The sequence below is a fragment of the Zootermopsis nevadensis genome, unplaced genomic scaffold, assembly GCF_977971745.1.
Source record: "Zootermopsis nevadensis isolate Lab colony 2312 unplaced genomic scaffold, Znev_1.0 Znev_ptg000006l, whole genome shotgun sequence".
Taxonomy (NCBI): Eukaryota; Metazoa; Arthropoda; class Insecta; order Blattodea; family Termopsidae; genus Zootermopsis; species Zootermopsis nevadensis.
Window position 1 is genome coordinate 4,484,012 of NW_028259138.1, and position 26,425 is coordinate 4,510,436.

Below are 26,425 nucleotides of genomic sequence, written 5' to 3' on the forward strand. Positions count from 1 at the left end.
AAGGTGGGTGGGGCATGTAGCACACATGGGCGAGGGGAGAGGTGTTTACATGGTATTGGTTGAGAGGCCTGAAGTAAAGATAGTGCTAGGAATGCATTGGCAAAGGTGGGAGGCTAATGTTAAAATGGACCTTAGGAAGATTGGAAATGATGGAGTGACTGGATGCAATTGGCTCAGGATAGAGTCTGGTGGTGGGTTTTCAGTTCAATTCTATTCAATTCGATTCTTTATTATTAGTGTGCTGTATCAACAGCCTGATGGATAATTACAGATACAGCACAGAGATGTGCACACAAACACAATAAAAACATCAAAGGTAAAACAAGTAAAATATAAAATACATTGATACGGAGGATGTAAATACACAAGAAAATTGCAACTAAATACATTAGCATATTTGTAAAAATAATTTAAATCAAATAAGTAAATTATACTATTATAGAATGTGAAGAAGTGTGACAATTTTCGTCTCGAATATGTCCAAGTCCCTGCAGACAACATTAGCAGCTGATGCGCATCTGGCAGAAGGACTGTTTTTGATCAAAGGGCTAAAACTGAACAAAGAAAAATCTCTCAGATTTTGAGCAGGGATGCGGAGACCGACAGCTTCCAGAAGGGAAGGACAGCATTTAAAACCATGGTAAACCTGCGCAAGGAACAGTGCATCACTACAATGTCTTCTCTTACGCAGGGTATGGAGTTTTAAATACTCTAAAGCAGGGATGGGGAACCATTTCATGTTGGAAGGCCGCATTAATTTAGCTGTAATCAAATAAGGCCGCATTCAAGAAACTTCAATTAGATATACTTCAAAATGTACATTATTTTGTAAAAATCTAACTACTATGTACTTAATAATTTCAAAAAATGAAAACTATTTGTTAATTTTAAAGTTAACTAATCTTGTAATGACTTTGTTGTGTCTGCTTTTTGTTGGAAAGCATTTGAATGTTTGGTTGCAGCATGGAGGTCCACAGTTTCAGTTGATCCTCTAGATGGGTATCCATCATTTGTGATCTTAAGGGCGTCTTGAAAAGTGTATTAATAAAAATAAAAGGATTTGTTCTGTAAAATTTGGATTCAGTCAAAAGGCCGCACTTCAGGACCTAGTAGGCCACAGGTTACCCACCCCTTCTCTAAAGCATCAGCGTAGCTGTAATGCACTTGGGGGAGGAAACGATAGTAGCAAAGGGCTGCAAACTTCTGCTGGATATGTTCCAGTTTGTTGGCATCAGTAGTCGTAATAGAATTCCAAACGACCGAGGCGTACTCGAGCTTGGATCTAACTAAGGTTACATATAACATATACAGGCAATCGAGAGAAGAGAACGAAAATGTTAATGTGCGAACAAGACCCAGCAACTTAATACAATGTGAAAATATGTGGTCAACATGGTTGTGAAATCGGAGCTTGGAGTCGAAAAATATTCCCAGGTCTTTAATAGTGTCGGTACATGTTATGGAGGACTGAAAAAGTTTGTAATCAAAGATCAAAGTAGTGGTTCTCCTGGAGAAGGAAATTACTGTAGTTTTACTAATATTGAGTTTCATGAAGTTAGCAGTGCACCAACCTTGTACCGAGTCAATGTCAGTTTGAAGTTCATTGCAGTCGTTGGGAGATTTAATGGCACGAAAAATTTTGATATCATCAGCGAAAAGAAGGCATTTAGAATGATTAATTACTTGGCATATGTCATCAATAAACAAGTTGAAAAGTAGAGGACCCAAAACAGATACCTGTGGAACACCAGAGAGGACCAGAAAAGGAGATGAAAGAGTTCCAGAAACGCGAACCTGGGATTGTCTGTTGGTTAAGTAACTACGAAACCAGTTTACGTAACCATCAGAGAGTCCAAAAGCACTGAGCTTGTTGAGTAATAGATTATGAGGAACAAGATCAAATGCACTGCTAAGATCAAAATAAACAGCATCAGCTTGACCCTGGGAGCCAACTATTGGATTAATAAAATCTAGATAGGTTACGAGATTAGTAACTGTAGATTTAGATTTTGTAAAACCATGCTGACAAGGATTTAACTTAGACTTTATGTAATGTGAGATATGATCATAAATAACAAGTTCAAATAATTTGGAAAAAGTATTAAGTATAGAAATGGGTCGGTAGTTACTAACAGTGGCAGAGTTACCTTTTTTAAAAACAGGAACTACTGCTGCCTGTTTCCATAAAATAGGGAAATAATTCTGTGCTAAACTTAGATTAAAGATGTGCTTGAGAACAGGAACAAAGATCTCCGAACAACCCTTTATAACAAAGCTAGGAATGTCATCAAGTCCGACAGATTTGGAAGGTGTCAGACGAGGAATTGCTTTACAAATGTCCAATTCAGAGATAGGGGCTAAAGACAAGAAGTCAGAGGACTCCACAGGGGAAGGGGATACGCCTAAAGAGGTACTGTAGACCGACTGAAAATGCTTAGCAAATGCATCGGCAACAGAACGGGGTTCAGCCAAATGAGTGCGGTTAACCTCAACCTGAATACAGGTGGAATTTCTTTTTCTACGTGACGCCACGTATTTCCAAAATTGCTTGGGTTGCGACTTTAAATTGTCGTCAATCGACTTCAATCAAATATGTCTGTCAGACTTGATTGTAGCCTTCACTAGCTTGCGATAGAAGGAAAATTTACTATAAAAATAATCAGAGTTATTCTTTTTAAAACGTCTGTAAAAGAAATCTTTCTTCCAGATGTAGTACCATAAGGCACTCAAAAACCAGTGAGGGAATTTTGAATTTCTGATATACCCGCGGGGAATAACCTTATCTATAGCATTTAAAACAACCGAGTTCAGGCTAGCGACAGCATCATCGACTGCGGTGATACTGTACATGTATGACCAATCATAACTCGAGAGAATGCTATACAACAGGGTGTAATCCCCAGATGCAAATTTACGGTAGGAAAGTTCGAACTTTCTTTTACCTGTTTCCAGGGACAATAGGACATTAATAACAAAAGGTGGGTGGTAAACATCCGGCTTTACAATAAAAGTATCAATAAAGTTAGTACCCAACTCAATGAAGTTCGTAAATACTAGGTCAAGGAGACCACTGCTGCCAACAGTTTCCATGCATTGTCTGAGGTCGAGAAGACACGCGGAGGTGTAGATGGCATCTCCCTTGAGTTTCGAATAATAATGGCAGTTAACCAGAGGGAGATCGCGCTTCCAGTCAAAACAAGGGGTGTTAAAATCACCCATGAGAATAACCCGAAAATTTTGTGTGTCCAAATTGTTTTCTAGAAATTGAATGTAATTAGCAACAACTTCAGGTTTAGCATCAGGCGGAAAGTAATGGTTGCCAATGAGTAGATTTAGACCATCAAAACTGGGGATTTCAACCCATACACATTCTTCGAAAGATTCTAAGTCGTGCCTGCGTTTATAGGCACGTACTCCGGGGGATAAAGCTATTAACACTCCACCTCCACGCGTCTTATTTGTGCATATTCTGTCAGAACGGAAAACAGTGTAACCGTCCGGAAATAAATTGTCATCGTAACACGAGTCGTTTAGCCATGTCTCAGTTAAACATAAGATACTATGACCAGAGGACCAGACGCTATCGTAGAATTCGAGTTGCTTGGTTCTTAGACCTCTGACGTTTTGGTAATAAATGTCCAAAGAATTTAAATGCTGTTTTCTAGTAGACATGGAAAAACCACCCGTGTTGACATCACCGGTGAGAGCCATTTAACTGAGTGAAGTAACCCCATCCTCCAGAGGTTCCTCAGAAATGGCATTTGCACCTAATTGATCTGAAGGTGCGACCCCTAAAGCTGAAACCTCTGTACCAGGGGAGGACGGACGAGATGAAAGAGTCGGGGGGGAATAAATTTGGTCAGGAGTAAGACGACCGAAATAAGGAGCAATTAAACACCCACTAGGCCAAACACCGGTATTGTTTACAAGATGGAAGTCATCCTCTACGACTGAAATGTGGAATGACGCATACGAGTTAAATTTTGTCTTTAACCTGGTGCAGGTAAGCGATGTCAGTTTTAATTGGTCTTTAAGCGAGTCTTCTATATCTGCGGAAGTGACGTCCGGGGAGAAGCGAGAGACGAACAGCGACTTCATTCTCACCCTTTTCGCTACGACAGAGAGCGAAGAAGAGCTCCTCACTCCAATCATTGTGGGCCTCACTTTCTTGGAAGAGTTAGCTGACCCAGGAAGTTCAACTCCCTTCTTCCTAGAAACAGTTATAAAGCCATCGTCGGCAGACCCAGGCCCTCGAGCTGAAGTAACGGGAAGTCCAGGTACAACGGTCCCCCCAGAACGAACTTCATTTATGGTGGTCTTAGGCGACACAATAGCAGTAGAAACACTATCTGACAGCGCATCCTTGAAGGATTTGGGTGCGTTGAGCTTGGGACCTCCCAATGACGTCACGTCCCGCCGAGGCAACAAATCCTGCACAGATGGATCCCTAGGTTGTGCCGCCATATGCATGGTATCCATCATGACTTTCATTGATTCATTTTCCTTCCGTAGTTGGCCGACTTCATCAGTCAGCTTGAGAACCATCTCAATTAGGGTCTCGATTTTGCTGTTGGTGTAAACACCATTAATCCGAACAGCCTCAAGCTGTGCACTCAGAGTGTCAATGGCGTTTCACTGGGAAGCAGCTTCCTTAACAGCGGTCGCCATTTTTCCGCCAGTTTCAGAAGCCGATACGGACCTAAGAGCGAACAGGAGTATTTTCGGACCTCACTGACCGTAACTTCCTATCACAAGTGTCGCACTTATAGGTAGACTCGCCGTTTAAAGTGTAACAGGAATATTCTGCATCACTCACTCGCAGGCACGATAGATGAAATCTTTCAGAGCAAGGCCCACTACAACGGAGAAACTTCTGTTTCCCATAAAATGACTTCTTACAAATGTCACACGTATCTTTGCTGGCAGTCATGCCAGCAAATAAAAGCTGATGCTGAAGGAGGACTAAATCCGCACTGGAAAAGAGTACACCACAGAATACCACAGACAGCAGATAGCGGAGCACAGAGCGAACACGTCTGCTCTCCACGAATGCTAGCAATATTAACACATTTTAAATATAATGATCACATTTTATACTGAAAGGAAATATCCTGTTTTGTATGTGTTACATAGTATTTGTGGGAACAATTTCAAAATATAGTAACCATGTATACATGAAATAAACATTTTTAACTAATTTTCAGACCAAAGATAAAACAAATTTACATGACCCCTCTAACCAGTATTTGAAGAAACATTTTATTTATGGTTACAAACAAATTTACGGTTCTAACAAGTAATTTAACATAATTCCTAAAAAAAATCGCCATACATTCTATATGTATTGCTCAATATGTTTTAAAGTGGGATAAAACCCTTTACAATTAATCTATATTTAAGATTTCTATTTTATATTTAACAACAAAATTAGACATGCACAAGCAGACCACAGCTTGTTTTAGAATGTGTAAAGTTCAGAAAACTGGCAACTGTGTATACATCACTTACACTTACTCACCATTGTATTTACTGTACTTGTCTCCATGATGAGGCCTAGATCCTTTGTGAATATTATGATGGCCTAAAATAATAAGAACAACAAAAATAAGAAACTGTAATGCTTAATACTTGCTACTGGTATTTAGACAAAAAAGAAATAAAACAATAAATCCAAGTGCAAAACTAACATGCAAAGTAGACAAAACTGACATTATCAAATATAAAACGGACAGATAATGTGGCAAGGAAAGCCCTTCAACCTATTTTGAAAGTAAAATTCCATACAACTTACGAAAAAACAGTAAAACCATCAATACAACTTGTATTTATATATCACACATGAACAAACACAACATGTTTTGGCATATAGTCATCTTCAGGTGTCACAAGCAATATACTGGAATGCCGAATTAAATACTAAATTCACTTATTAGCAAAAAAGTATAGATCCATATTTGTGATTAGGTGATCATTAAAATTGTTTTTGGCCCAGATGGAATAAGATAAAAATAAAACAATAAAATTTCAAGTATCTGCCTCCTGTACATGGTCAAGATAAGAGGAGCAAGTAACTAACTAGATGGCTTAGGTAACCCAAAGGTTCATCACTGAATTAATCAAAGGCCTCCACCTGTCCTGGGCCAACAAAATCCAGTCTCCTTCAACTCCTATCTCCGATAGATCCTGCCTAAGATTATCCTCCCATCTACGTCTAGGTCTCCCCCGTTCAGGCTTCCCAACCAATACCTGGTGCACACCTCTTGCCCTATCCATGCATGCCACGCCCATCTCATTCTTCTTTACTTAATCACCCTGACAATATTGGAGGAGTACAAATTTTTAAGCTCATCATTATGAAGTTTTCTCCATACCCCATCAAAAGGAGCAATTTAATAATAGAATTAATTATATACAATACACCACATAAATGGACTGAAAATTACATCCCAATACAAGCACTCTCATACCACACTGATACCTGAACATACAAAATAGTAGCACCTTCTGAACAATTTCATCTGTTAGAATCAACTATTCCAAGATATTACCATCATGCCTGTATCAGATTTATACATAATTATTCCTATATCTTAAACCATATATGGAAGGAAGATAATGACTTGCAATTTTATTTTATTTCATCTGGGCTAAGAACGAAGATGTTTAATTATTTTAATGATCACCTAAACAAATCACAAATACGGACACATACTTCTGTGACAATACATGCATTTAGTATTTTAATTTAATGTTTCAGTACATTCATATAACACATAAAGATGGCTATACACCAAAACTTGAAGTGATCATATATATGTGATACACAAATACATTTTTTTCATGTGTGATATATAAATATAAGTTGTATTGACAGTAGGCATTTGTTCCTAAGTTAATTACACAACAGGATGCAACCTTTTAAGATTTCATACAACATTTATGGAAATTCTTTTCATTTACTGAACATCCAAAAAATTAAAACATTTGTATCATATAAAGGAAAGCTTGGAAAGGTAAAAATGTGCAAACATGACTTTCAATAAAGGAAGGAGCCCTTACCATTTACTCTGATGAACACCTTTATAGTAGAAAATGGTTACAAATTCATTCTCAATGATAAGCAGATGTACATTGAAGAAACACTAAATAATAACTAGGAAAACAGGTAACAAGTGAATATGGCGAATATGGTCAACTGCTGGAAACTAAGGGTTGTCAGTTGTGATAATAAAGGACTATGTATGGTTAATAAGCACTGCTGTATAGGATTTGCAGCAGGGTCTAATCAGTGTGATAAAAACCAGAATTATATGGAAAACAGTGATTCCTACATAGTCAGTACATTCATGAGGAGATGGGGCTATGCAGAACACAACAAACAGGTTTTTTTTTTGAATGACCAGAAATTAAAATGTCACCTCATCTGCTATTGGAGCTACATATAAAAGTCATCAAATTCTTTCTGTCTTACAGACTTAATATGGATGTACAGACAGAACAGATACAATTTTACCTGGCAATGGGTTAAGTAAGATACGACAACTTTCTCTAAAGATGCAATATCATTTTACGAGGTGTGATCGGAAAGTTTCCAGACTGCGCCTATAAAAACCCGTACACTTATCTCAGGTATTAAATTTATCCATCACCCTCGAAGTAGTTCCCCTGGGAGTGAACACAACGATCCCAGCGCCGCTGCCAAGCCTGGAAGCATCCCTGGAAATCTTTCTTTGTCAGCCTGTCTGCCTGAATCTCTTCTATCGTCTCAAATCTCCTTCCCTTTAGCTGAATTTTCATCTTTGGGAAGAGGAAGAAGTCACACGGAGCTAAATCCGGAGAATAAGGAGGGTGCGGGATGACGGCCATGGTGTTTGAGGCCAAAAACTGCCGAACTTTGAGGGCGGTGTGCGCTGGCGCGTTGTCATGATGCGTCGCATGTGGAGTTCTTCCTTTAGAATCAGCTGACAGGTCCCATAGCCTATCCCAACAATGTCGCACAAGTCGTTGATGGTACGACGTCGATCTTCGTGAATGGCCTGCCGAATCTTCGTAACATTTTCGGGCGTTGTGCTCGAAGATGGTCGTCCAGAACGCTCGTCATCATCGACAGAGGTTCGGCCATTTTTAAAACGTGAATGCCACACAAACGTTTGTGCACGACCCATTGCGGACTCCCCAAATGCTTGCTTTAGCATTTTATAGGTTTCCGTAGCCGTTTTGGCGAGTCTTTGGCAAAATTTGATGCACACGCCATTCCGAAATCGCAGGAGGGTCGGTGTAATGCACTACCAAAACGCCCGTAACTAAGAAACAAATGCTAATTCGATAATGCCGGCTGGCACACTGATTCACTATGAATGTATGCCGCACCCCCTAGCGGCAGAAGCTCGTACTACATCCGGTTCGCCCTCTATTGACAGTCTTGAAACTTTCCGATCGCACCTCGTATGTGGTCTAAAATGGTAGGAGGTTGAGATAACATCAATTATGAAGAAGGTACCACCCTGCCAAAGAAAAGAATCCTACCATTGTTCCTGATATAAATAATTGATCACTTTGCTAAAGTCAGCTGCAAACTATCTGACAACTCCAAATACCAACTGTTACAGGAATAGCAAATGGCTAATAAATTTAAATTTTCTCCATGAAAATGACTGGGTTACAGTCACATCCTTTTAAAGAGACAATAATATACCTAACAAACTAAAACATAAGCTACTAATAAAAGAATCAAAACATTCATCACAGTAATGGCTGTGACCATTTGATTTATACTAAGCAAGTTAAATGAAAAACTTATATCAAAGCAGATAACATAAATTAAGTACACAACTAAGCATACTGGAAGTTTACAGCAATGTCCTCAGTGGACTTTAATGGAAGATAGGTGTATATCTTATAAATATACCACTACAGTTATTGGTTTTAACTGAAATAAGTCTCATCACTGCAGAAAATATGTTTATTGTCAGTCTTTTTTACGTGGAGACAGGCAACAAAGTGGAACAAGTGTGAACACAACGTCATCATTCCTCATTTCCTGAAGGATGAATATGGTACACATGACAGATAATCAGAACAGATAATGGCAAAATATTATCATGCCCTTTCTTTATAACCTATGGTGATTCTGTCATGGCATATACTTGCTGCTACAGGAATAACAATTTTAGCAAGATTACATTAAATCACATAACATCCATTTATCATTGCAACTTCTCCAGCAACACACTCTGCAGAACCTCATTTCACTCCCAATTCAACTGACCTTACAACTTTTAATACTTACGGACAATACTCAAGGAAGGAGTGCCAAATGCTGTTCCCTACAACAATGCAAACTAAAAGAAAACATGGGATTTTGAGGGCAGTAATGTAAAACAAAATCCAGTAAATATTTGACAGCCTGTGGAAGTGATGTGAAAAATGTAAAATTGTAAATGAAAGTTTAGTTTTTAAGGAAATAGTAATGGGTATAGGCATCTCAGCATCATTCCTTTTCATTGTGGCAAGGTCATGCCAGCACCTGAACAGTAGTACATCTGCGTTGATTGCCTTTCTTTGTTGTTCAACATAAATAAGTGCAGTCTCAACTGATTTCAATCTCTCACTATGACTCATGGAATGTCAGATAAAATGGAATATCAGATAATTGGGACCCTACTGTACTGTATTTTGGGTCATATTGTGTTTTCAACATTTGCCTGGAAACTAAAAGTACTTAGAAATTCAATTCAATTCAGTAAATGGTAATAATTAAAAACCTTATTCTTGTTAGACACTGATACTATGATATCTGCAGATGGTCAGATTGTTTTCTCTTATGGTGACCTATAATACCCTAATAATCAGTATACAATCAGAATAACACAGCTGCAAAAATTTTCCATGGTGATAATAATGAAAAATTAAAATGATTAATTCTAGAGGAATGGAGCTAAATGGAAACAAGATACACTCTATAACAAACCCCTACCACAAATTAATACTTTTTAATTATTTGAGAGAAAACATACCTTATGAATGAGAAAAGGAATTGAATGTATAAAATTGTAAAAGTCAGATTATTACAGATTACAAACCAGATTTTAAAACCATGACAAGTCTCTGGGTATACAAGGATATGAATTTATAAGATAGTTGCTAGATCACCATTATCGTACAGTAATGAATCATGGACAATGGGAAGAAATGAAGAGTAAAGATTAACATCAGCAGAAATGTGTTTAATGAAGTGGAATGCAAGATACACTTTTCTGAGAAGTAAAAGAAATAAAGATATGACAGAACTACAAATTTCACAAACACGATTTATAGACTACAGAACAAACTGGAGATAACAATGACAGATGAGTCTGACAGGATTTTATTTTAAAATATCAACCAAAAAGAAGAAGTTCTGAAAGACCTATAAAATGATGGAAGGACTATGTTCTGTAATACCAGTAACAGGTTTCAATAGGCCTAATACTGATAAAAGCAAACTGTGATAAAATAACCTCATTTATTTTTACTGCAATCCTGTCGACTATTCATATATCGAAGACAAAGAAGTTTTCACATTTGTATATCACTTAATTACAATTCCATTTTTGTCTCCATTTTGCTTCCATGTTGAGAATATGAGACACTCATTAAAGGTAAATATCATTTTCTTCTACCAGGCCTTCCTAACTTCATTCAGATCCACATCAGTGCCTTCAAAACTAGTAAACTTATTCCTATTATCTCATAATCCTCCATCAATCCATACTGAGACTCTTTATGATAAATCAACCCATTCACTACACTGTAATACGTATGAATCACATCTACAGAATAACAGTTTAACTTATAATACACTTATGGAAATAGACAAAGTAGTTGGTTCTCAATATTGAAAAATTTCATATTCCATACAGAACTTTAAACAATTTGTTGATCTAGAAAGCTTGAACAGGCCTGATTTAAAGTTTATTTCTGAGGATAACTGATCAAAAATGGGAGTTCAGTGTGAATAATGACTTTAAAAAGCTGCAGCTGATGTTTGTGCATTCAAAAAGCAATTGTGCCAAAGAGGACAAGGATGCGAGTATAAAAATAAAAAACATCAAATGTTATGGACTGATGAAATTGCCAATATACATACCAATATATGAGTTTGTGACTATGAAAATAAGTCCATTCTCTTAAGATATATTAATTTTGTACAACATGCAGGGTTTCAGGGTCAAATACATCACAAAGAAAAAACTCAGACAAGTAAACAGCAACCTTACCTAGGCGAGAGCTAATGATAGATTCTGTCTCTGTACATGTTGTATCCTCCACATTTGTTCTGCCACCATGAACTGGATTGATAATACTGTAAAATAAAGATAAGATTTACTGCAAACCTTGTTCAGATTACATGATTCAAGATGTTATGTATTATAAAAACCTATTTCCAAATACCTTAAACTAATGAACTACTCAACACTATACCACGTTTTAAATGTTACAATTTAACATGATGAAGTGTGCCTTCTTGACTATGACCGAATGTCTAATTTTAACTTCAAAATGATCTTACTGGGCTTCTGTTGATATTTTTCAAAGAAATATATATATTTCTTTAAGTATATGTTTTGTTCACGAGTCATTCTTTTGACTATAAAATCATTTTAAAATTACTGGTACAATCATTATTTTTGCAAGACATCTTTGATAATATACATAAAACTATTAACTTCATGTCCTAATGGTAAATTCAAACACACAGTGTATCTCCCCATTACTGCCCAGTGACACATTCCTTTTGCTTCAATTCACAGAACCTGGAAAAGCCTACTTCAAGCTGTAAATTTTTCTCTTTTCAACTGCAGATATTTCTATGTCCTTCAGATTGTGGGAACTTAGATGTTTTGACTATGATCTCACTTCTTTAATTCTGTAACAAAATGATATTCTTTCCTTCCTGCATGCGCTCAGATGACCACAATTTCAAAGTAAAATTATTATTACAAAATTGCTGTTCCTGTTACAGGATAAAATTTATGGACTATCTTCTTCCCATATACAGGGTGATTCAAAAGGTTAGGGTCAAACAGAAGGAGCGTATAGAGGGACTCAGACAGAACAACTTTCGAATAGGAATCCATGCCCTCCGAAGTTATCCTGAGTCAGTCAATGCCAATGAAGGTAGGGAAGTCTGATAACACACCGCTGAAATAATCGTACTTTGGTATTCTCCTACTAGCTTAATTTTGTTTTTGTTTTTTTTATTAATGTACAAGGATTACATTAGCAATCTTACAAACCAAATTTACAACAGGTATGTTATCAGACTTCCCTACCTTCAATGGCCTCGACTGAGGACATGGATTCCTATTCGAAAGTTGTTCTCTCGGAGTCCCTCTATATGCTCCTTCAGTTTGGCCCTAACCTTTTGAATCAGCCTGTATATATTAACACTCATTCTTCTTTCTGAAGTTTTGTGTTTTCCATATCAAGTAAACAATCATTAAACAAATAATTTACTTAATTGTTCAAGAAGTAATTTAAAGTCAAAATTTTATCCCTACTTTCATTTTAAAACTGGTTTTTAGTTCTCCATTAATGACGAGCAATCACTGCAGCACTCTGATGTTTCTTCTAAGGATCCAGTTTATTTGCATTTACATCTGCAGTATTTACAGCAGTTACAGTTACATGGTCAGAAAATCTTTGCAGCTAACTTTCAATCCTTCTTCACTAGATCGTTTGGCTTTTCACAAAATTACAATGGGAGCCTTGGACATATCCATTTTTTTTCAACACTCTGTCTTACGTTTGTCCTCTGCTTGAATCTGCAAGGGTTCTGTTTAATCTTATGTGGGATTCTTGAACAGAAAGTTCCACATCATCTGTCATTAGATTCATTTCACTGATCTCTTAGAAAGAGACATAAAAAACAAACTAAATTAAGCTGTGCCAGAACTTCAATGTTTTATCTCACATACTGGCAGGCTTCATATTAAATGTGCAGTGGATCCTACAAATACACGTACAAATACGTCTAAAATTGTTTCAAAGGTGGACAATGAAGATAAATATGTTAAAACCTGAATAAAATGGTAACTCAGGTAAGTAATGTTAAATAGTGCAATACGATTTTAATGTGTTAATATCCAACATATTATACATTTTAACAAATGCTTCTAACATATTGAAATACATTTCTGTGCACAAAAATATAAATGTCACTTTTTTCATTACATTTCAGCAGCTCAATCCCTTAATACCTTCATTAATCAGAACACTGATCCTTTTTTCCCCTAGGTATTACTAAAACTGTATACTCCTTATAAATTAGAGCATGGTAGCAGATGTAACAACAAAAATGTCCTACTTCTTTTCTTCTGTTTACTAGTGTATTTTAACACAGTATGCAATCAGAAATTAGAAGTAAATATTACACAAGCTGTTCTTTAGCTTTATTTCAGTGCTAAATCATTAAAGTTTGTGCATACATCAGAAAATTGTACAACTATATGCTGCCTTGTTCCAAAATTCAATGTAGAAGCTACAGTTAGTGACTTCCAAAATTCAAAAGGTTGTAGCTCTTTAATATTCAGCAGAAAAGTCTGCAAAAATCAGAGTGTATGTTTTCATCTTCAAAAGCCTGTGGAAAAAATATAAAACAAATACATAATGGCAATTCACAGACCACCATTAACAAATTTCATTTCACACAGAATAACACATAATTACTACCGCTGATAACTCCACAGAACCAGGTCCTTCTTGGAAAATTATTATTATTATTATTATTGTTTGTTATTTTCAAAGGACTTATCAGATAGTTTCATGATTCTGTCCTGCATTCTGATGATGAAACAAGAACACAAATTTAGCTTTCTCTGCACCAATTTCTAGACCAATTGATTATTACCTGTGTACTGTGTTTTATGATATTTATATTTTCATTCAGTAAATTAACATTAACACAGAACACATCCCAATATGCTTTATTCAACTCTATTTCAATCTGATTTTCATAAACCCCTCTAACGGTATGAATTAAGAATGATCTAAAGCTTTCTGGGAGACCAAGTATAATGAATTCATTATGGTGTGAATGAAATTGATAAGCAATGATGGTAAAGCATCTCCTTCTGTCAGACCACTCTACACAGGAAATATATCAAAGAAACCTTTACCTGTACTTTACTATAGAGCTCATTTAAACACATTTAAGTCAGCCTAACTAGTTCATAAACCAAGTAGGATTTGAGGTTTTCACAATAGTGAGTCTAAAGATGGCTTTCTTCTGGGCTGTTTCGCCATGTAGTCTGGTAGATGTTTACCAGCATTTCAGGGGTCACTGCTGCCCTGATAATGGAGGCAGCAAGGACCTCTGAAACATTGGTAAACTTCTGCCAGACTATACAGTGCAAGAACCCAGAAGATAGCCACCATAGTTCTTAAACCCATTACCAATCACAAAAATGTAGCCAAAATAATGTAAAGATCTCATTACAAGACAGTTTATCTGACTTCAATGATGAGCATTTAAAAGACAACACATTTAATTCATGACTTCAAAAATAAATGTGCCATATTTTAGAGTCATCTACATTAGGTATTAGACTTAACCCTCTTACATCTTCAAATGATCTCCCCACATTATTTCCTTGGTTGTCATAAACCCATTCAACTGCAATTTTTATCATCCTCCATCTATCCTACATGTTCTTACCATTTCACTCTGTAATTTTCAACTTCCAGCTGGGTTCTGTAAGGGCTCATCAATCCCTGTACTGGTGTATGGTAATTCTATACTTTTAAGAAACCCAATGGTTATGTGCTAGGTCATAAGGTTTTGTATTTGCCACTTATTGTCCTGTTTTTCTTTTGTTAGTTTATGATTCCTTTGTATTTCATTCATATTCTGGAATATTGTAAGCTTGGGATCCGAAATGGACAGGGGATACTAAGTGGAGTAGCAGTACCTGAAGTAGGTGGGAACACAGGTTTTAGGAATTTCCAGACTTGGAAATTCCCTTGTACATGAATTACATGCTCTTAGCCCAAGTGGGTTTTGCCACTCGTTAGCGATGCTCTTTAGAATTAAGAGCTTGGGAGGAACTCCCTGAGGATTGGTGGGAAAGGGGAGGTCCTTCGAACCAAACCTGGACCAACACCAATAGGAGTTCATGTTACATTTCCTTTTGGGCAAAGCTGGGAATTTTGGTTGTCGAGCCATAAGGGTGCTTACGATATAAAAAGGGGTTACTTTGGCCGCAGAGAGTTATTGCAAGTTTACAGTGCAAGATTACATTACATTGGATTACATTGCAAGATTGCAGGATTACAACATTACGAGATTGCATTATATGACATTAAAACAATAATTTATTTACCGTCTTTACACAAACTTAAAAATGTTGTTAAAATTACTTAAAATTATAACATTTTTTCATTAGATACAGATCTTGTTACATTTTACATTGACGACATGTTTCGATGTTATCTCATCATCATCAGGTCTATCAATTAAAATCTGTTGCACTTCTTGCTCTGCGTATATTGATTTGTTTTATTTGTTTGATTTTTTAAGTTCCTTCCATTAAATTTGAAGGCTATGCCCGGATGCTTTAAATCTGTAAAATTAATTTTAATTTTCAAATCGTGATTTTGGATAATGACATAGGAAATAGAATAATTTACTAATTTAAAGAGTTATTACGTAATATATCGTAATACAAGTAAAAGAAGTAAAAGAATCACAAAGTAGTATTAAAAGTAGTAAAACATACCGGGTTGTAGGTGATGTGTTGTGTCCGATATTACGGGCCAGTAGATTGCAACTGAGCTGTGTGTATCGTGTGTGGCTATATATATTGAGTGAAAGTTGTTTAGGGGGTTGGGTCGATGGACTGTAGAACATTAAATATTGGGTTGTTTGCGTAAATGTTGCTGTCGTTTAGTGCAATATTTTGTTTATGTGTTCTTTGTATATGGTACTTTTCTACTGTGTCTCTGTGTCGTTTGTTTTGTACTATTTTTATAATGTCCATTGTTTGTTCTATTTTGTTGTATGCATGTCCCGTGTTTAATATATGCTTTGCGTTTACAGATTTAAAGCATCCGGGCATAGCCTTCAAATTTAATGGAAGGAACTTAAAAAATCAAACAAATAAAACAAATCAATATACGCAGAGCAAGAAGTGCAACAGATTTTAATTGATAGACCTGATGATGATGAGATAACATCGAAACATGTCGTCAATGTAAAATGTAACAAGATCTGTATCTAATGAAAAAATGTTATAATTTTAAGTAATTTTAACAACATTTTTAAGTTTGTGTAAAGACGGTAAATAAATTATTGTATTAATAAACACAAACATGACGCAATTAAGATATAAATGACATTAAAAGTTACGGTATTAAGAAAGGAGGTGTTTGAGAAGTCAGTGTGTGTCTGTGCATTTGGGAGGATTGTGAAATTTAACGAAGTGTAAAATATCAAGAGTTGGACTGCGTGGCGTGCGATCAGCTTATGTAGATCAACGATCGCGCAGGTCATAAATAAATAATGTGTTCCATCCAAATCAATCCGAGTGTTCAATCTGGCTGTTACGAACTGGCCGTGACACCGAATGAGAGTGAGTCAATGCATACCGACTAGCTGAGCTTAGCAGAGAGAACCCTGAGAGATCCCAATGACCCAACAATCCCTACCAGCCACATCATAGTGTAAGCTGCGACCAGCAAGAACAGAGGAGAAGGGTTACAGTTCCAACATTACAATTTAAATTATTAGCTAGACTAAAGCCACAAATTAGAAAAACAATAAAAATCCTAGTCATCCATGGACAGCAACACCCAAGAGTACATGCTAAATGCCTTACTTTCCCAGAAAAGAGGGAGGCATAAAGAGCCTATATAGCAGAAACTGGTGGGATAAGTATTAAAGCAACAAGATCAACTGATACAAACTGTTAGGACACACCAACATAACACAGACTTAATACCAATTCAAACAGCCAACAAATTTCAGAAATCTTTTCAAAATGAAACAAAGCAAATAATAAACCTGATAGCTCAGATCATAAAAGAAAAATGGATGAAAAACTGGTGGATGAGGAACAGTCCTATTGATGGCTAGAGTACAGAGACATTAAGGTACAAATAGAAATTACAATTGTGGTAGATCACAATCAGGCAATCCAGTACAAAATGCTTGCTGGTAATATTTTTAAAGAAGAAAATGAAAACAAAAGTCTATTACTGACTACTCAATATCAGGATGTACCATTCTGGAAAAGAATGAAGGAGTAACTAACCAACCAGATGGCTATGGAAACTCAAAGGTTAATCACCAAATTAATCAAAGTACTCCTTCTTGGGGCAACAAAATCCAATCACCTTCACCTCCTATTTCCCATACATACAACTTGAAATTATCCACCCATCTACATCCAGGTCTACCCAGCAGTCTCTTCCCTTCAGACTTCCTGACCAATAACCATTGCACACCTCTAGCCCCACCCATGAATGCCATATGTCCCACCCATCTCATTCTTCTTGACTTAATCACCCTAACAATATTGGGGGAGGAGTACAAATTCTTAAGCTCATCATTATACAGTTTTCTCCATATCCCATCCTCTTCTCTCCTAGGCCCAAATATCCTCCTCAATGCCCTATTCTCAAACACCTGTAATCTATGTTCCTCCCTGAGAGTGACAAACCACGTTTCAAACCCATACAAAACAGGCAAAATCATTGTTGTGTATATTTTAATATTTACATTCTTAGAAATCTGACAAGACAAAATATTTTGGACTGAAAAGTAGCAAGCATTTACAGAATTCAGTCTCCTCCTAACTTCTTCATATCATTTTGATTTGTTATTGTTGTTCCCAAATATTTAAACTTCATCACACTTTCAAAGGATTTATTAGCCACCCTAATATGATTTGGCCACCAGTCTGCTGACAAGATACTAACATGTACTTAGTTTTCTTCTGAATTTACTTCTAGCCCCACCTTTCTACTAGCTTCTAGGAAAACTTCTGTGGCCCTCTTCATTGTATTTATATAATCACCCGATAAGTTAACATCAGCATTAATCAATAGCTGATGTGTCCCATTCAATTGCAAACCCTCCTGCCTAGCTTGGACTTTCCTGATGGCATATTCTAAATCAAAGTTAAAGAACAATGGAGAAAAAGTTTCTCCTTGTTTCAGACCACCGATGAAAATCTTACTACAGGTTTAATTTAAAACCATTTTTATTAGACTCACTAGATTCTTTGATATACCAAATTCAATGAGAATACTGTATAGGCATTTTTGAAATCTATATACAACTGATTTACAATCCTACTATATTTCCATGTTTTATCTAGTATGAGGTGTGATCGAAAGGTTTCCAGACTGCGCGTATAAAAACCCGTAAACTTATCTCAGGTATTAAATTTATCCATCACCCTCGAAGTAGTTCCCCTGGGAGTGAACACAACGATCCCAGCGCCGCTGCCAAGCCTGGAAGCATCCCTGGAAATCTTTCTTTGTCAGCCTGTCAAGCACCATCTGCGATTCTGCCTGAATCTCTTCTATCGTCTCAAATCTCCTTCCCTTTAGCTGAATTTTCATCTTTGGGAAGAGGAAGAAGTCACACGGAGCTTAGAAAGGAAGTTGGGGTCGGTTCTTGCAAGATCTTTGAGCTAATGACAAACGAGAAGTCGATTCTGCTTCTGGTCCTCAGACATGATGCGTCGCATGTGGAGTTCTTCTTTTAGAATCAGCTGACAGGTCCCATAGCCTATCCCAACAATGTCGCACAAGTCGTTGATGGTACGACGTCGATCTTCGTGAATGGCCTGCCGAATCTTCGTAACATTTTCGGGCGTTGTGCTCGAAGATGATCGTCCAGAACGCTCGTCATCATCGACAGAGGTTCGGCCATTTTTAAAAAGTGAATGCCACACAAAAATTTGTGCACGACCCATTGCGGACTCCCCAAATGCTTGCTTTAGCATTTCATAGGTTCCCGTAGCCGTTTTGGCGAGTCTTTGGCAAAATTTGATGCACACGCCATTCCGAAATCGCAGGAGGGTCGGTGTAATGCACTACCAGAACGCCCGTAACTAAGAAACAAATGCTAATTCGATGATGCCGGCTGGCACACTGATTCACTATGAATGTAGGCCGCGCCCCCTAGCGGCAGAAGCTCGTACTACATCCGGTTCGCCCTCTATTGACACAGTCTTTAAACTTTCCGATCGCACCTAGTATCTGACAAATGCAGAAGATCTGATCAATTGCTCATCTGTTAAGTCTGAACCCACAATGATGATCCCCCATAATTTCATTCACGTATGGAGTTAATCTCACCAGAATAATGTTTGACAGAATTTTGTATGAAGTTGATAGTGGAGAAATTCCTCAGTAATTACCACACTCTGTCTTCTTCCTCTTCTTATGAATAGGAATAATTATGGATGCCTTCCATTCTTGTGACATCTCTTCCTTATCCCAAATTAAATAAATATGCTTATGGATCTTCATATGCAAGTTTTTGCCACCTGCTTTAATTAATTCTACTGGAATTTGATCAATACCTGGAGATTTATGACTTTTCAACTTTCCAATGTCTACTTCAACTCCATCTAAACTAGGTTCTGGCGATAACAGTTCAGCTATCTGCATCACAATTTTGATTGGATCTGCCAGTAAGCTGCCATTACCATCCTTTACCAAATTAGTCTCAGCTTGTCATCCTTTCTTAAAATTATTTATGCCTCTGTACACATCTCTGATATTTCTGTCCACACTATTTGGTTCAAGCTCAATAATTTTGCCTCTCAGATGTTCCCTTTTCTTATTCCTAAATGTTCTACTAGTTCCAAGCCTCATGTAATACAGTTTATGATGTCTTTGAAGCTACCTTTTTAGTGTAGGGAAAAAAGCAGTCACAAGGTGCGAGTTCTGAGCAAAAGGGTGGGGGATAGACTGAACACCTTTACTTGTCAAAAAGTAAATGACAATGTTTGCAACAAGTGGTCTGGCATTATCATGATGAAGCATCCAGTGTCAAATATACTCCGGTCATTTTATTCTGATGCTTGCAGATCCCCACAGGGTTTTGAATAGGTGGACAAAATTTCTTTAATCAGCTGTTAAATGTTCACAGGTTCGTAAAAGGTAGATATATACATATGGCTGAGCCATTAGTGCCAGAACCTAGTCTTATCGAAGTTGAATAGGTATAAATATCCGGGTACTGATCAGATTCTGGCCGAACTGATCAACGCAAAGGCAAAACAGTGCATTCTGAGATATACAAACTTATTTCCTCTATATGGAATAAGGAAGAAATGCCACAGTAGAAGGAATCTATTATTGTACCTATTCATAAGAAGGGTGATAAGACTGATGTAATTATCGAGGAATATCCCCCTTATCATCTGCCTATAAAACTTTATCTAACATTCTTCTGGTGAGGCCGAGTTTATATGCCAATGAAATTACTGGGGATCATCAGTGTAGGTTATGTCATAATATATCTGCAACTGATCCAATTTCTACATTTGCCAGATAATGGAGAAAAAGTGGAGTACAATGGGACAGTCCATCAACTACTTACAGTTACTCAGTTAAAAGATAAGCTCTTCACAATATTTTGCTTGAATTTGATGCACCTAAGAAGATAGTCAGGCTAATTAAAATAGGTTTAAGTGAAACCTCTAGTACAATCTGTATAGGTAAACACTTGTTCAATATACTTCCTAATCAGAATGGTCTGGAACAGGGAGATGCTTTATCACTGCTGCTTTTCAACTTTGCCTAAGAAATATGCCAATTGGAAAGTACAAGAAAATCAGGGCAGTTTGGAACTGAATGGGACACATCCGCTTTCAGTCTATGCTGATGATATTCATCTGTTGGGTGCAAATATATGTACTATAAAAGCAAACAGAGAAACATTCTTGAGGGCTAGTAGTGATGTTGGTCTAGAAATAAATGCAGAAAATACTAAGTACATGACCATGCTTCAACATCATAATTCAGGACAGATCCAGAATATAAGTATTGCTACTGAATCCTTCAAAAATGTGACAAAATTCAAGTACTAAGGGATGACACTAATAAGTCAGAATAACATTCATGACAAAACCAATAGCAGATTAAATTCAGTCCAAAACCTTTGTCCTCCCGTCTCATATAAAAAAAATGAAGTTTAAAATATACAAAAGTGTAATTTTGCCAGTTGTGCTGTATGGGTGCAAAACTTGGTCTCTCACTTTGAGGGAGGAACATAGATTGGGGGTCTTTGAAAACAGGGTGTTGAGGAGGATATATGGCCTTAAAGGGAGGAAGACAGATCATGCAGAAAATTGCATAATGATGAGTTTCACAGCCTGTACTCCCTACCTGATATTGTTAGGGTGATTAAATCGAGGAGTATGAGGTGAGCAATCATTCAGCATGAATGGAGAGAAGGGGAGAGGTGTTTATAATGTACTGGTTGGGAGGCTTGAATTGAGAAGACTGCTGGAAAACCTAGACGTACGTGGGAGGATAGCATTAAGATGGACCATAGGGAGACAGCAATTGATGGAGCAAACTGGATGCAGCCAGCTCAAGACAGAGTTCAGTGGCAGGCTTTTGTGAACACAGTTATGAACCCTCAGCTTCCATAAAGAAAGTGGGCTATTCTTTGACAAGCCAAGTACACAATCGACTTTTCAATGAATTTCCTGCACCATAGTGAGTGAACGAGCGGTCCATAAAGGTTTTGATAACTGAACAGTCATAAACTCCAGTGACAGTTGTTTTAGGTGGTACTGTGTGTGTGTAAATTATTCCACAACAATCAAAACACACTAGTGCTGTAACTTTAATTGCCAATTGAGAGACAAGAGCTTTCTTTGGTTTTGGTGAGCATGAAGAGACTCCTGTGTGTTTTGCTGCTAATTCTCAGGATCATACAGCCTAATCCATGTTTCATCACCTGTTATAACAGCAGTAACCAAATTTAAGAGTGGTGCACTATCTTGCTTTAACATCCACCACTATGGATGTGTAACTTCACAGGCAAGACAGGCATAGCTTGTAATCAAGGTCACAACACAAGCACAACTAAACATGCAGCAACCTGTAACTGCAGACACTGACTCTCACGTGTCAGTGCTACCAACCACCATAAATGAAACTTCCCTCAAGACTTCCAAATACTTTTAAAAATTCATTCTCAGTTTTTATCGAACAGCCCTTGTAATAGAGGAGACTGAAAAGAAATTAAAATACAAAAATCTAAATATAGGAATTCAGCGAATGTGGAATATGAAATGCTGTCACACCAGTAATCACTGGGCCATGAGAATTGTAACTAAAAAAAACTACAAAAATATCTGGAAATAATACCACAAAAGCATACAATATATTCTCTACAAATGACACCTGTACTAGGAACAAAACACATAATAAGTGCTACAATCTGAAGCCTGAGTGGTAGGGTTCATCAATGGTTAAAGAGGAGATATATCAGGAAAAAGAAAAATCTGTGCAAAAAAAAATGATGATGATTATGAATAAGATAAGTGGTAATACACCCCTAACTTCTATTTTGGAAGTGTTTAGCTCAAATCTAATATGACTGTCCCGACAGAGACATTTTAACCCTTTGACACTGACCTCAGAAAGCCAGTTTTTATGATGGGGAAGTCCTCGTCTGGGGACTGGGGCCACTATCTGCTAAATGAGACATGAGTGAATATAGAAATTCAGTGGATAACAATGACAGGAAAACTGAAGAAATCAGAGAAAAGCCTGTCCCAGCATCATTCTGTCTACTAAATATCCCACATGGAGTGCCCTAGGAGTGAACCTAGGCATCTGCAGTGAGAAGTCAGAAACCAACCACCTGTGGTATGGCATGGCATAGTAAGCCACATTCACTCTTTTACTCGATATATGCTGCCAACATTAGTAACAGATAACTTAAGCAGCACCTCAATTAACCTGAATTAAACCATTACTGAACGCATGCCACTGCTATTACTCAACTCAGAATATAATCATGTAGCTTTGTACAAAAGACTTTGCCCATGTTCATAGTATGTTTATGTCTGGTTCAAACATTATTTGTTTGCTTTTGTAATATATAAGTAATGGTCACAAGTAAAGAAACATTCACCAGCTTCTTCCACAATAAGTCTACTGGAATTCTTTGTCAATCAAGGCTACATATCTGTAGACAAATCAAAGAGCTTCAATGTAAGATTTGAGGTTTTCACAGCAGCGAGTATGAAGATTTCTGTCTTCTGGGTTGTTGCGCTGTGTAGTCTGGTCGATGTTAACCAACGTTTCAGAGGTCATACTGCCCTGATGACAGAAATCTTCAAAGATCTTCAACTTGGTATATGAATAATGATCAGTTCTTGAATATAACCCTAGATTTAATGTCTCTAACAGCATTTTGCTTTACTGCTTGGAGCAATATCTGATAACACTTCTGAGTATTTAATTATTTTGTGCTGCCAATTCAATTCCCTCCATATTACAAGATATGAGAGATTCTGCTGCCCAGAGAGTGATACTGTTCTACCAAAAAATATGTATGTATGTAAAGTTTTGCATTTGTGAGGTCAAAATATTTAAATTCCCCTTAATTTCACTGTGAATTACCCTTTATATGTCAAATGTCACAAAAGTGTTGATGGTTTCTTTCAGCCCTTATAAGTGGAAGCCAGAAAATTAATTTACATAGATCACAAATTACTCCTTCAACCTTTCTACTTCCCTATATAGAGGACCTTGATGATAGATAATGCTTACACCTTCAAAGTAATCACTTTTACTGATGTCTCATTCATTCACCTTTCAGCGCCTGCCATTATTCTAACAATATTCTTTTGACTGTAGAATACTTTTTGTTCATTTAGTGATAGTAATTTAAATTAAATTTAACCCCTACACTTGATATACCATTCTTACAAACTCACTAGTACAAGGAAATAAACTACAGTAACATAAGATACGTACAAACTTTTGAGATGGGAGCAAATCTAAAGAATTTTGGGAAGAATGTAAATTATGTATCTTTGGAAATACCCAGTTTAAAGTCCTTTTATACATAAACACAGTTACTATGTAAATTCATTCACATATTATATAAGCATTCAAAATCCCATGCATTTCAGAAATTTTCATAAAGAAAAACAACTCGTGAGTAGAACTGGAGTAAAGAATGTGAAAAAGTGGCAGAGAAGGGCAGATAAAAAAAATAAAAGAGGAAATAGGTGATATTATGTCCTTTTTTAGAACTTCAAAGCATGGTGACCACATATACCTGTCGTTAAATTTACAGTTTATTCAAGAGAAAGTTGGCCCAGTGTGTACCTAAATGTCATTCCACACAGATGTATGGGAGAGTATAGGTATAGCTCTATACATTCTTGACCTCTGTACTATGAGATGAGAGGTTAGCTACACATCGTAGCTGCTTTACGATGGAAAGAACTCTGGTACCCACTGGACAGGAGGCTGGGTGGGCCCTGAAGCAGGTCTGGATGTAGCAGCTAAGAAGAGAATCTCTTGCCTCTGTTAGGAATCAAAGCCCAGTTGTCTAGCACACAAGCTAGTTACTATAATGGCTGAGATGACTTATTTACAATAGTTAAATTTAAACTATTCAAGCTTACCCAACCTGGTTCCATTACATTTTTTAAGCTGTATGGACAGACTTCAACAAATATCTGGGTTGTCACTTCCCATACCTATCACATAAAACTCCAATATTCTGTCAAACAAAGGTTACATCGATAAATAAGCAACACAACGTTAAAAATGTCAAATTAAATGAGGATAACTTACTGAGGATCTCCAGGTCTGTCTACAGGAACCTTTATATCAGAATGTGCAACACTGTCAGTACACTGGGATGTCCCATCTGAAACATTGCTGCCTTCAGCAGAGACCAACTGTAAAAACACCAAATTTTTGCAAATTTCCTTCACCTCGAACATTGCCACACCCAAGTAAAAAATTAGCTACAATCTTTCCTTGTACTTACCCATGAAACTACTCTTCCATTGAAACAAGGTAAATGAGCATCATCGTCAATAATCTCTTCTTTAACAACGCTGAAAATTAAAATCATAACAAGCTAAAAGACAACTACAGAATTGTAAAGACGAAAGTAATTTTTGCCTTGCTCAATTCGGCACCCTGTCTCACGTCAATGTCAACAAACCATTTTGTGTTGGGCAAAAAACAATAATGACGCCCACTTGTACACAATTATCCGAATAGAGTACATAATAACATTAATTTTTTCTGATCTATGTTGAACCAGCATGATACTACAGCAGTTATAACTCATTACAATAAATTTAAATCTGAATGTCCAGGCTTACCCAAAATCATCATCCATAGACTTAAAAAAGAACTTGTAGTTTGGTCGATTAAGAACATTCTTGAAATCTGCTAATGTAACGCGTTCTGGCGCAATAGTCAGTTTAACTAAATACGGAGTTTCTTCATCATCTATATGATATATAATTTTTGTTTCTTCCATAGCAAAAAGGCCGAGTCAACAACTGACTCCCGTCATGAAGACTTCAATATGGCAGCCATGAATCGATGAACAACTTGAAACAACAAAAAATGTGGACATATATTTATAACACGAAACATGCATAAAGTCATATATTAGACCAAAGTAAATGTAGTCATAAACTTTTAAGTAGTTATCTGTCTATATTTATTTCAAATTCACAGTTGGTTGAGGTATTAATTAATACTGAATTGGTTAATTTAGTTACGCCTGGACAAACAGACAGTGGGATATCACTTGCACTCATCTCTTGTCTAGCGCGGGGGATTCGTATCTCCACAGCGGCGCTTTCGGTATATCTGCGGTGACAATATTAATAATGTATAAGACTAATGGCAATAAGAGAACGCTGCCGTGGAAAGACAAAGCATAAACAAAAAACATAAATATATTGTATTTATTTAAAACAAACTGTGTGTGCATCGGAAAGTTAAGCATTAAAGTAAAATATTAAAGGAATATTAGAATTTAAAATAAACTGTCAACGAAATGTTTCAACTACTGATGCACTCACACATCTGCCAGCTTATCTAGAATTTTATTTTCTTACCTAGTATCATAAACTTACATCTTCATTTGCTGCAATATTACTTTTGCATTTACAATTAGATTCCTTAATGCTGTCGAAGGGCTCAGAAATAGTAAAAAGCGGAGAAACAATACTACACAAATTGACATGGTAATAGTGTAAACGAGACTGAGACCACGGGCTACATGTAGTTTGTGAGACGAAGAGACGGTGAAAGTTGAGAAAAGAAGATGAGCAAAACGTAAACCGTTGTTTGCTTTTAAATAGCAGTAGTATTTTAACATTCGGAAAAAATTGTTCGCATTTATTTTCATCGTATAACC

The 26,425-nt window shown here is 36.8% G+C and overlaps 1 protein-coding gene across 7 annotated transcripts in view; it reads right to left on the minus strand.

Annotated features, from left to right (window-relative positions):
• Nucleotides 1-25,615, minus strand: part of dsh (Segment polarity protein dishevelled) — a 96,390-nt gene extending 70,775 nt beyond the window's left edge. For 2 of the 7 annotated variants that reach the window (XM_087343585.1, XM_022059238.2), the window contains exons 1-5: nucleotides 25,374-25,614; nucleotides 25,031-25,100; nucleotides 24,832-24,938; nucleotides 11,259-11,344; nucleotides 5,519-5,581 (exon numbers count right to left, since the gene is read on the minus strand). In XM_087343585.1, the coding sequence (XP_087199711.1) occupies nucleotides 5,519-5,581; nucleotides 11,259-11,344; nucleotides 24,832-24,938; nucleotides 25,031-25,100; nucleotides 25,374-25,534 (487 nt within the window). In that variant the 5' untranslated portion in view covers nucleotides 25,535-25,614. Of the gene's footprint in view, nucleotides 1-5,518; nucleotides 5,582-11,258; nucleotides 11,345-21,967; nucleotides 22,115-24,831; nucleotides 24,939-25,030; nucleotides 25,101-25,373 lie in introns of those variants that run through there. The other 5 variants (XM_022059240.2, XM_087343586.1, XM_087343584.1 and 2 more) reach the window with 3 other exon arrangements.
• Between the last annotated feature and the right edge of the window lie 810 nt (nucleotides 25,616-26,425).